This window comes from Epargyreus clarus, unplaced genomic scaffold (genome assembly GCF_041222505.1).
Source record: "Epargyreus clarus isolate Ecla_fem2 unplaced genomic scaffold, WU_Ecla_fem_2.2 ptg000034l, whole genome shotgun sequence".
In the NCBI taxonomy this organism is placed as follows: Eukaryota; Metazoa; Arthropoda; class Insecta; order Lepidoptera; family Hesperiidae; genus Epargyreus; species Epargyreus clarus.
This window is the reverse complement of record NW_027332239.1, coordinates 1,471,209-1,484,216: the sequence shown is the minus strand read 5'-3', so window position 1 is coordinate 1,484,216 and position 13,008 is coordinate 1,471,209. Positions and strand designations below refer to the sequence as shown.

The 13,008-nt window shown below is 31.9% G+C and overlaps 1 protein-coding gene across 3 annotated transcripts in view; it reads left to right on the top strand.

Annotated features, from left to right (window-relative positions):
• Positions 1-2,405, top strand: part of LOC140756121 (adenylate cyclase type 2) — a 161,146-nt gene extending 158,741 nt beyond the window's left edge. For 2 of the 3 annotated variants that reach the window (XM_073091547.1, XM_073091549.1), the window contains one exon: positions 191-2,404. In XM_073091547.1, the coding sequence (XP_072947648.1) occupies positions 191-296 (106 nt within the window). In that variant the 3' untranslated portion in view covers positions 297-2,404. Of the gene's footprint in view, positions 1-190 lie in introns of all 3 variants that reach the window. The other variant, XM_073091548.1, reaches the window with a different exon arrangement.
• Positions 2,406-13,008: the final 10,603 nt, after the last annotated feature.

The window sequence follows — 13,008 nt, the reverse complement described above, 5'->3', positions numbered from 1 at the left end:
CTACTATATTATAATAGTAATGTTGACTGAATAAAAATTGCCATACAATAATTGAAAGGCGCTCATAACGACAAGTTGTAATATTTAACAATACCTTAACTAAATTACTATAATATTATTGATACACATAAAACTACATAAAAATATTAAATTAAATTTGTGTTAACAAGATATTTATATTATTTTTCAGAGTCCTCATGAACGCGGGGTACACGTGTGAGTGTCGGGGGCCGACGTACGTGAAGGGCAAAGGAACGCTCGTAACATATTTCGTGAAAACACCTGGAGGATTATAATGTAGTACTTTACTTTTATTATTATATTATTATAACCATAGAAAAAATCTAAGTCAATATTGGAGTTGGTGGCTCAATAATAACGCAAGTCAAAACAGCTGTTTTACAACTGTTATTTATAACAGTAACTGTTGTTCATAGTATATTCGTTATAACGTGTTTTTCTTATTAGAAATTTTGAAATATCTAAACGCACGGCAATGCGTTGGATAAATTTCAGCTGTTTCAACCGAACGCACTAGCCTAAATGCAACACGAAACGTTACAGCGTGTTTTACCCTTGTATTTGTATTTGAATTTACAATATTTATAAAGAAGTTAATGACACTACTTTTTACATGACATCATGACATTTTGTAGGCCTAATTTTTTTGATAGAGGAAATTAAAATTTTATTATATTTTTCTAAATAATTTACCAACTCTGTTGTGGTCAATGACCCCTATTGCCAAAGTCTATTTAGTTTTATAATATTTAAAACAAAATAAATTGTTATAACTACTAAGTTATATAGAATAATTATATTTATTTTATTATAATTACTAGATTTTATCGTCCATTGTAAATAATCATTTTAAGCCCTAGATACAATTTATAGTTTTATGTTTTTATTGTTTGTGACAATAGTAGATAAGTGTGCAAACGTGATATTATTTTCATTTAGGTCTCACAGACTATAACAAAGATATTAAGTAACCAATTCAAAAAGGAAGAAGAAGAAGAAGGTTATCAATATGATTTTCTGTCCTGTATATTAAGATTACAGGTCAAGCTCAGAATTTGTTGTATAAAAATAGTCGATACCTGTATTGTAGTTATTAGGGTAATGTTGCTGAAATCGAAAACAGAGACATTATAATGTGTGGGTACGATATAGACGACATACATTATCAATACCATTGTAGTTAATATATTATTAATTCATTCCGTACCTTCAATAAATGTTTCACTTTACATTTAAAAATAATATTTTAGTATTTGATGTCATAGCAGCTTTAAAAATACATGTATGCATTGTGAATATTTAAAGTACCTACATATTGTTGTTTAAGACATAGAGCTGTAACAAGCGGACGAACAGATAGATAGTGTAGATAGTGGAGGCTTCTAACAGGGTCCCGCTTTTACCCTATAGGTACGGAACCCTATAAATCAAGTAATAATGAAAAGTAATTTATCTCGTTTGTTCTATCTTTGGATAATATTAAGTAGGAGATTGTATTGATATTATGTTGCAATAAGCTATTTTAAGGGAAGATAAATATAATTTCTATAATAAATAATTTGCATTTAATAATTTCTTGTCTAATCACTCGGGCTAGCGTTATCTAAATATTAGTAATGTGGTGCTAAATTGAAAATTAAATTCGTGGCTTAGCTGTTTAGTTGGCGTAAAGGGAGTAGTTAATAAATATCTAGTTTCAATTTAACGGTAGCTACTTGACATATTATCCAAAACAATCTGGTCTAAAATATTTTTAAGGAATTATAGTGTTTTATTATATTTAACTAAACGCCATGATAAATAATTAACACAGTATAAATTTTATCTTACATTTTTTGATTATGAAATATTTTCATAATGTCGCTTAGTATGATCGCAGTCTTTAATATAACGTTATAAAATATCTGTTATAATTTATATTACCAAATATATTTCATTGTTATGATAATAGCTATGTGCGGATTGAATGTTAATATTAGTAACAATAATTCATACATTTTAGAGTTTATTTAAAATGCTCATGGTGTACAGTTCAATCTTGTCTGTAATACAATATTTTCCTAATAAATAAGTCCTAGATTAAACAACTTGTGTAAAAGATTTTAAACATTCTATGAGATTTATTTTGAAATTTTTGAATTTAATAAAATATCTTTGAATGGGTGACATGTTTTTAATTATAGTCCGCGTTAAACTCCTAGTCCGCTCTGAATATAGAAATAAATCGCGTCGCCATAGCAAATTGTATGCAACAACTTCAGAGCGGACAAGCAGCTTGGCGCGGACTATACCATGGTTACCATAACTATACTATAGATAGCTGGATTACCGGTTAGGTGAATATACAAATAGTTAATAAAATGTCTGTTGAAAAAAATTAATTATATATTTTTTTTACATAGCTACAGAAATAAAATCCACATGTGATATGTTTTATTGTTACGTTTGTAATATTAATTATAATTGATGAAAAATATATTTAACTTCATTGTAATTGGTGATTATCACAATTAAAAAAAATATTTTGTGTAAAATAATTAACATAATAATATAATATGGTGACTTGAAATAAAAAAAAAGAATCAATTGCTATCAAGTAACTTGAAAAAGACTGTGGCATTACCAAATTAAAATTTAACATTGAACTAAATTTTTAGGTATTTTAAATGGTATCGTAATTTCATGCACCATTTCCCACGTGTGCATCGCACGACGTTCGGTGTCCAAATGAATTTGAATTTGGAATTCCCAGCGGGTACGAGGCGTTTAATTGGTAATTGCTGTATCCTCGCCCGCCTACGCTCCCCACATTGATTTATTTCTCGTATACCGCCTTTGTGTGTTACATGCGGTTTTGGAACTTGGATACTTTTAATATTGCCTAAGTTTAGACATAACTTATGATGGTGAAGTGCTGAAATTTTGCGATGAATGTAAGTAATGAGTTTGATATTTTTCAGGTAGGTACATGTTGGATATGATTTGAAATAATTTGTTAAAGATGTACACTTATATCCCATTTTTAACATAAGGCGTTTTAATACCAAGTTGTATGAATGATTATAAGTGTGAGTCGTGGACAAAGTTGGTGCCCAGAAAAGCTAAATTGCAAAGATTCGTGTAGGTAAGTGACTACTTTTGTTATTTAAAACAGAACATTCAATAATAAGGTTTTTCCATCATAAAGCACCTACCTATCCGCTAAAATACTTTTGAAGCCACTATATCTCCACATAACGATAACTAGCATTAAAACAGAGCTAAGATATCCGGTATTAGTCATTACGATTTTCGTTTTGTTCATGGGAAGTATTTTTTGTCACCATTACTTACTGTTAGATACCTACCTGTACCTATAATTCGGGCATTATAAACTAAGTCCCATTGATACAAATACCAGTAACATTTGTATTCATAGTTCATTTCAGTATGGTGACCTCTGGTGCATTCTCTTAATTGAATTGCGATATTAATTTTAAAACAGGAAGGACCCATATTTTTAATATCATACTACCTCATTTGAATATGCCCTTTAAAATCATTTAAAGTGTTTAAATTAAATTTTCCTGTAGCAACCTTTGTTGGAAATTAACGAAAATACAGTTTAAATGGGAAGTGATCTATAATTTATGCTTGGGTGGTATTTCAATGTTATTAAATAAAGTTTGCAAACTAAAACGTGTAGGATATTAAATGGTAGATTCATAGCTTCATTTTATATTCAGAAACAATATTACGAGCAACAAACGACAACGATAAACAAACACGAGGTAGACTATATGTACCTATTTGATTGGTAAGTACTTAAACTAGATACATGTCCCTGTAGTCTCGGGACCAGAATAGAGTTACGGTATCCCCTGCCTGTCGTAAGAGGCGACTAAAAGGGGACTTAGGTTGTGGGCAACTGTGGGATCTCGGACCGCTCAGCAAGCGACCCGGGGAAGGATGGCTAATTAAATATGCTTCTCTTGGGCAGAGCTCCTCAGGGACACTGCGTTCAGAGGATTCCAGTTGCGTTCCGGTAATCAGTGCTGAGGACAGTTCTGTTACCGTGGGAATTAGTACGACAAGATTCCACATAACGAAATTGACATAAACTGCACTGAAGCTATGTAAGTCACTCATCTTAGCTTTAATGGTCTCGGCTGACACCACCAGCAGGCCACCACTACATGGCACTGTGACCACTCGGTCAGAGTGACGGAGTATAGCCTGGAATCTTCTCCTTCAACGAGGTTATTTAACTATCTTAATTTAACAACCTTATCTAATTCTTGCAATTGGACGCTTTGCACAGTTATTTAATTAAAACACAGTTTCTAAAGTTCCTATATTTTTAAAAATTACAGATAGAAATGTTAAGGAAAAGACTTGTATATCTGAAATTGCTATTTTTCACTGTAGGCGTTTTGCTTAACCGTCTGATTTAAACTATTCATGTTTGTCTTTTTATTCTAAAAATACATTTAAACAAAACAACATTAAAAGTGCACAGTACTTATAAGTACTTACACAATGTAAATAATTATATAGTGTGTTGTGCTCAGGTAATCTAGACAATTATTTTGTAATCGAATAATAACCAGTACCTACCTTTATTCTTTTTAGTAATATTTTAATATTAGTAAACAATATTAGTCACAGACGAACAGAAAATTTAAAACATAGCTTGAATATTTAGCATAATATAATGATGAACTATTAACGCTATAACATACATTTTGTCCAAATGTGGTTTGGTAGGCTTTACACACCTTTGAACATTATGGGGAACTCTCACGCTAACATTTACTTTATTTAAATGATTGTAATGTTGTATAATGTGAGCCACTAAATAATGGATTCATAAATAGCGGTAGGTAAACCTTGCGATATCTCGCTGACGTCGTATTTAGATCTTAACTTCGCAGATTTGGAGAAAAAAAATGGTTTAAATTAACGTTAAAACAGTAACGCATTCCGTTTTTAATTATAAACATAATCTACCTATTATTTATTTCTGGTAATTTTAAGAAATATTTTATTAAATGCCGAGCAAAATAATTTCATGCGTTGTTCATACTTTGTTTACGCGCCATTTTTAGTTCTAATCTCTATTAACTCGGTTATAAAGGCACAATGCCCAGTAAATAAACGTAACATAACGAGTATCTGTCGAAATATTGATTAATAACAATCTACTTAACGTGAGAACACCTGCTTCCTAGCATGTTTATGGGATCGTTCATTATGTTAAACTAATTAGTGGTTGCGTAAAACAATTAGTGTTCGGATCTTAAAATATTTATGAATCTGTTCTTACCAGGTTTTGCCCGCGGCTCATCTTAGTAACCTGACGTTTTCTCCTTTTGAAACTTCCGTGAATTTTTACAAATTATTTCATTTTGGTACTAGATTACCTGTTTGTTTTTGAAGGTCGCAGAAACCTTCGGGTTTGACTTTAGTGCCACCTATGAGGAAAAAAAACGTTTGAAAAATATGGAAAGTATGGTAAGGAAGAATATTTAAATATACTTCTCATATCTAGACATACTCGTATTTTCGATGAGGGACTTTGACCATTTGACTTTTTGATTCTTTTGTTTTATAAATGTATATAACAAAAGAGTTCTATGGAGTCCCAAAGTGAATCATCACTCTTGAACTTGTCATCAATTTATTACTATTATTATTGACTGGTAATGTTTTTAACGTAGGTAAAACAGTAATTGATCTGAATTGCACTTGTACTTAAACATAATACTAAACATATTGTTACGTTTTGTCGAAAAATATTTTATCTGATATAATTATTATGAACACAAAATGAAATATCATCAGATTATGAGTGGTAAAGTGTACTTACTAAGAAATCGCACTGGAATTTGTTAACGGAAGTCATTCCCACAACAAAACATGAAAGCCACTGAAATATTACCCGCCAGTTATTCGGTTGTGATGAATCGTCTCATATATTATTAGTATAATAGAGGCAAAGAATAAATTTTACAAAGTTCCTAGAACAGAAGGGACACATTGTTCTATTTATACAGAATATTCGATATAATTCGATAACTTAACTTGAAAAAACTAGCTCAGTAGAGTAAGTAATAAATACCTACCCATAGTAATAGAAATAGTCATCATAATATATAGGTAGTAAGTAATAAGTAAGATTATTTAATTATTTAACGAGTAACATATTAGTAGATATGGGGAGAAAACCCGCGTAGCGCAGTTTTCAGTGGTCTGACACGCAACACCTTTCGACACCCAAGTTCTATTATTTAGTAATCTCTTATAAATAGGTCAATTTTATTTTATTTCACTTTCCATTGAAAGATTTACAAGAAGACCTACATAATGTCACCGTAAGACCCTACCAGTCTATAATACAAACCGTAGCGTCGTACGTTAAACGCATCAAGCAATACCATTTATTGATAAGCGAAATTAATAAAATTATTTACGAACCCATCGAATTACATAAAAGGACATCAGCTACTGTGCATCAGATTTAATAACGCCCGTCGGATATTAATTATGTATATTAATTACAATTTTGCATGAATTTATTGTGCATATGCTTGATGGCGTCCTCTGTGAGTCCGTGAACTTTATGATACTTAAATCATATTGATCGTATAAATAATCTTTGGTGTAATCTTTAATAAGTATTACTAGTTTACTAGGTCTCTTAAGTTCGTCGTTACACTTATTTGGGCATCTAAATGTTTTAAAAGTGATCACTTCTTTATTTCCTTTACTTAAATATTGAAAAATGAATACAGGCCTAACAGGCATGCTACTTTTCGCATAGTAATTTCGCGTTTTGTTAAGTGCATGGATGCTGCATCACGTTATGGTCAATTGTAACATTGAACGTCCAAAGTTTAACTTTTAGACATTGTATCATAATTTAAAACAATATTAATGGCCATAAGTGAGAAAACTCAGAAATAGGTTTAAGTAGTTTAAAATAACCATAACAAATGAAACAGTAATGTAACCCAAATCGTAAACTTAAATCATAAATTTAATAGACTCTCAGTAGGCATATAGGTATTAAAGTAGTTCAATAGTAGCTCTGGTATTTTATTTGATCTATGGCGGCTACTGGGAGTCCAGAAGCGAGATAGGACATCAGACGCCCGGTGGTAATCCAAGATTAACGCGAAGTCGGCTACCAGTGTTCTATTATGTCTATATTATTAGGGTTGCTACTTTTTTAATTGCAAGTGAGAAGAACAAAGTATAATTTTATAATTGCAATTGCGCATTATGGGAAAAAGTTAGATTTTCCTGCAAAATACAAGGGAAACTATATTTCATGCATAACGTATTGCTTCGTTTATATTCTACCGAGTAAGAGAGATCCACTAGCAAAAGTACTTATCAACTTGAACACTTTGATCGAAACTAAATTATCTAGGATATACAAATCGAAACTATGCTAAAACAAAAACAAGCTAACACACTTAAAATCATCTAAAGTTTTGGTAAAATCGTATAAAAAATGATTCTTTGCACCTAATATTTTAGGTAAAATACGTTTTACCTATTGAAGACTAATAAAATCCTATTTAATTTAAATCTGTTTTGTTTATACCTGCTTATTTGCATATAAGAGTACGAAAGGGAATTTGGCACAACCCTACTAGTTAGACCCAGCAGGTTATTTACTGCGTTATATTCCTAGCAATTTATCTAATTAGGGTGCCAGACTATAAGTTACTTTTACTGAGGTTCTGATTGATGGTTCAATCCGTTTTTGTGCTTAAGTGCGAAATTTTAGAGTTATTTATTTTAAGAAGTTGAAGGGTTATTTTGAAATTATTTAAGTTATATAGCTCTTGTCCTGAAGTTATTACTCCAAATGAAGGTTCTTCGTTAGTATATAGTAATTATAACGCAATAAGCAGTAGCAAAGAGTACCTACGTAATGCACTTGATGGTAAGTGTTCTATCGTCCATATATACTGTTATGATTCCCATACACAACTGAAGTTCTAGTTGCTAGATTAAGGTGGATCCCTCTTATCATTACATACCTATATATTTATTGGCCAGTCCAGCAAATGTAATAGACTATTACAATCTACCCTTAGAATATGATATCATACTTACATCTGCTGCATTGTTGTAATAATATAGAAATAGGTGTAAGCAAGGGAGAAATAGAAAAAAGCGATCCAATATTCATTTAAGAATACCATTATGAAGTATCTAGTTGATATAATACCATTATGAGTTTTTTTTTTATAATATAAGAGTAGCAGACGAGCATGCAGTCAACCTGATGGTAAGTGGCTACTGCCGCCCATGGACATCTGGAATCAACCCCAGATAGGATTAGATATTCCTACCTGAGGTCGGCCACAGATGCGCCGCTACCCCTGAGGACTAAGCTGGAACGCCTCGGAAAAGTCTGTCTCCCTTACCACACCCTTCAAACCGGAACACAGCAGCGCCTAACACTGCTGTTATTAGGTAGAAATAGGTGTGGCGGTAGTCCCGCCGGAGTCGAACCACAAAGGGTTCTACCACCTTCAATCAGGTGAGAGTCAAGCCTGTTTAGGACTAATTATACCTAAATGTTCATAGGTAAACACATAGTAAGCGAATGATATGATTTCCTTCTACATATCAAAAAATAAATGATAATTACGTTTATAAAAATGAACTTGCTTCATGTGTACGTTTAAACGTTTAAAGTGAAATCCTCTCATCGCAGTGTTCAAACCGTGGATCCCCAAATCTTACATCTTTGCCGTCTGTCTTGTTAAATATATGAAAGCGTCATTCGGTATGATGAACGAGATTTTCGGACCGAATAATTATCATTTACATTCGAATGCAGCCACGCCCTTAGGCTGATGGCACATGATCAACTATTCAGCAATGTGGTGTATTAAAAATAAAATAAGTTTTGATAAAAATGTAAGAACAGAAATTCTGAATATTTCTTACTACATAATATAAACTATTTTTTTATTAAACATATCTTTTAAAGCAATAGAAGCTATTTGGCTTATTTATTAGCAGCTAAGCATAATCGTTAGTATTCGTATACCGTCGACAATCGCAAGTGTGTACATGCCCTTACACTTATTCACGGTATTGACAACGTTCATTGTGTGATAATTTTGGTGCTCTTAATCTCAAAATGACGTGAAAATGGATGCTGCAGAATTTACGATCCCCCATTCCCGTTAACTGTTACATCTCGGAATATGAAGCGGTGTATTCTTCACTTGCGAATTCATAAAATAGCCGCAAGCGAAATAAACCAGATTCAAGCTTTCTAGTATTTAAATAACACGCTTAAATTTTGCTTAATTATGAATTTATTGGTGAATAAAATTAAGTGACAGTTATTTATTTCAAAATGACTGCCTATTTCTAAAATAAAATACAAGTATTATTATAAGTTTTTGATAAAAATATAAAAACCGTGTTTTTACTGAATACCTACCTACTTATACCCAATCATAACATGAATCGATATCCATGATTTGATGCAGGTTACATCATAGGTATGGGCGAAATTTACAAAAAAACGTTATTGAAGTTTTATCGTGAACGAGAAGTACCTAAAAGGTTTTACTGTCAGTCAGTACCTAATAGGTTTCAGTGTCAGTGTACAGGATACTCAAAAGCTCAAAATTAATTAGGCAATCGTAAAAAGAATCATCGAATCCTTTACCAGGATATATAGGTACCGACGTGAAAAATTATGTACATTGTACATATATAAGAACGTGCAGGCCATAACTTCCTTGAAAGAAAATATTGATTTGCGAAAACAATAAAGCACACCTAAATAAATTTTACTTCAAAAGAACTAAGTTTATTGTTAAAGATAAAAGAGCATTGTAAGATGTTGTCCCAATGTCGGTCGCACGACCGTGTGCCCGAGATTCGCGAAAACGGATGCGCAGGCGCATAAATCATTAAAAGGTCACTTGTGTCATTCCATATAAATAAAATAAGTGTTCCGGTTTTATATGGAGCAGGCGGACCCAATTGTTCTTACAAAATATCGTACGGCGTTCACGTTTTTCAGCATTGAAATAAGGTTATTATCTCATACGGGGTTCGCCTTAAGTGAATTTATTTGTTCATTCAATAATAAAGTAAGTGAGTTTTTTCTTTTCGCGAGCTAAAATATTGAGCGCAGTTTTGTAAGTGTAGCGACGCGGATCGGTGTTGGACTGGATGGGTTTTAATTGTTAAAATGTATCGCATAAAGTTCATCAGGTTCATCTGCCGTTTTTGGACTTTTGAATTCGAAACGAAATTGGGTTTTAATTTTAGGTGAGGTTAACGTAACGCCAAATGTGTTGTTTTTCCAGAGGACTAAGCTGGAATGTGAATAGCTAACCTTCTTACTAAAACACATAATTATAACTGAAATTATAAAACTGAAATAGTTGCACCCGTAGAACATTTTTTTGCAATCTTGAGATTACTTTGACATAGTAAAATATATCGCAATCATATTTACAATCTTCCTCAAAAAAATTATCGTGATACCTTTTGGTGCAAAATATTTGTAGAAAATTTGCTATTATGAAATCACTCAGGTAATTTTACTTCATGTACAAAGTTTAAAGTTACATTTTGTTACTTACTCATCACAATACTTTAAATTGAATTCAATTACAGTTTACTTAAAAATCGATTTCATTATTTTCTTATATCATAAGAATTATTAGTCCATTCCAGTCATAACGTAATTCCGTGTAGTGCGCCTTATTCGCAGGACCTCTTCCTCGACAGCGAAACGTATCGCGATCATATTTACGAGGGAGATGCGCGTAACAAACCGCCTGCGAATATCCGCTTTCGTACTTTCCGATACTGGGATTTCGTTCACATTTTTTTAAGATAATTCTACCAAAAAAACTCTGTGAGGCATTTGGTATAGAAAAATCAAATTTGTACACAAAATTTCAGTGTGTGTTGTGTAACGCACTTGAACACCACTAAACGCCTTTTAATGTCAAATCCCGGCCTGATAAAGATCCGACCCACTCGGAATTTTCACTTATACTGGCATAATTTACGTTTCCAAACTCTTATATCATCTTTCTTTGAAAACTTTAATATTGTAAAACACTTCCATTGAAAAGTTTAATAAAATAAATGTGCGATGCGTTAACCAAAAAAGAAAAAAAATAACAATTTTGGGGAAACATTTAAAAAGTAAATGGAATCTTCATGGGAAAGTCCATTAGAAAAGCAAAGTTGACATTAGTCTTTAGTGGAGCCTCCCCGGATTAGTAATTCTAGTTTTCTACAAGGTACCCTGTAGACATGGGAGATGGGAAGCTACCAAACACACATCACATATATTTATAATCGTATAATCAAATTGCTCTATAGAGCTATAGCTCAGTCCCTTAAACGATGTATTCATATTAATCATGTAAGGGTTACGAAATCGAGATCTTTATTAATGGCCGACAAAAGAAAGATTAACGCACATCTCTTTTAATATGACATTGAAATATTGGACTAACCTGATCACATAAGATCCAAAATATATTATGGCTTGGAACACACCCGGCGTTTCAGCGATGTAAGGAAACTTTTTGTTTTCAAAAGGTGTTTAATTAACTCTAAATGAAATAAGCAATGTATAAACACTAGCAGATTAAATTTATATCATTTGTATAACACAGTAAACAAGGGTTAAAGTGAGTTTATAAGTCCGAATATTTTGAAATGAAAGAAAATAATACTAGTAGTAAATTATGTTTTTGAGTTTATTTTAAAAATATAGGTACATTATAGAAATTAGAATAAAATGTCTTGTGAGTTAAATGCCTATTTATGCATTATCGATAGCAAAACATTTATAATTATGTGAAATATTCAATATATGAACTTACAAAGTAACTGGTTAATTTATTTCACCAAGGATCTGGGGGCACGTCGGTCTCCCGCCATTTTCGACCCCCCTTTAGCTTGGTTGTAGATGTTAATTTTTACATTTAGGTACCTGTCTCCTACTTAGTCAGAAAGGAGAATTGCAAATCTTCACACTATTAGTTCTCTCGGTTTAAACTGTGCCGTGACTTTCAATTACTGTTAGAGTTTTATTAAATAGATAAAATAGATGTTTAAAATTTTGACGCTCCGTGTGAATTGATCCTTATCATATTAAAGATGCGTGATTCAGTAACCCAGGGCTGTTTGCATATAGGGACATATTAATGCCCTAAATAAATAAAGAAAACCATATTAATAAACATTGCATATTAAGCTACTTATTTAAATCTTCGCACATATGGAATAAATTATTATAATACGTGGTCATTAAGTTTGGGTATTAAAATAATTAGTCATTGAATGTACGGATGTAATGACCTGCTAATATTTTACCTGGTACTCGTAACATTGTACGGGTATTTTTTGGCATTTTTGAATAATCCTAAAGGCTAATTGATGTTCCGTTTTTAACAGACTTCAGTAATATTTTTAGCGTGCATGTATTATTCTTTGCCTCGATTTAGTTACAGCCCTACCACTCTCTTTCCGCTTAAATATAGTAAAAGAACTAAAATGATTTCCAGATATATTCAACCAGACATACCTTACCAAATTTTAATAGGTAAGCGCATTGTTTTTATCAAAAATCTGTATTTAAATTCAATGATAATATTAACAAACTAAAACAAAAAAATACATCTTATACAGGGTGAATTTTTAAAACGGGCCTTCAGGGCCAAATCCGAAACTATAAGGATTAGCGAAAAATGCTGAAAGGAGTTACGAGGCCGATTTTGATAGAAACTAAAACTGCATCATTACTTTTTTAAAATAACTTTTTCTCTAGCCGGGAATCGAACGAGTTCATTTTGAAAAAAAAAGCACCCTCTATATTATTCCACTATCTGATAGTGTTGCTTATAAGGATCAAAATCTGGAAAGTAATGATAAATGACAAAGTAAAGGAAAAGCCTCAATTTTAAGAAAATACATATTTTTCATATTAAT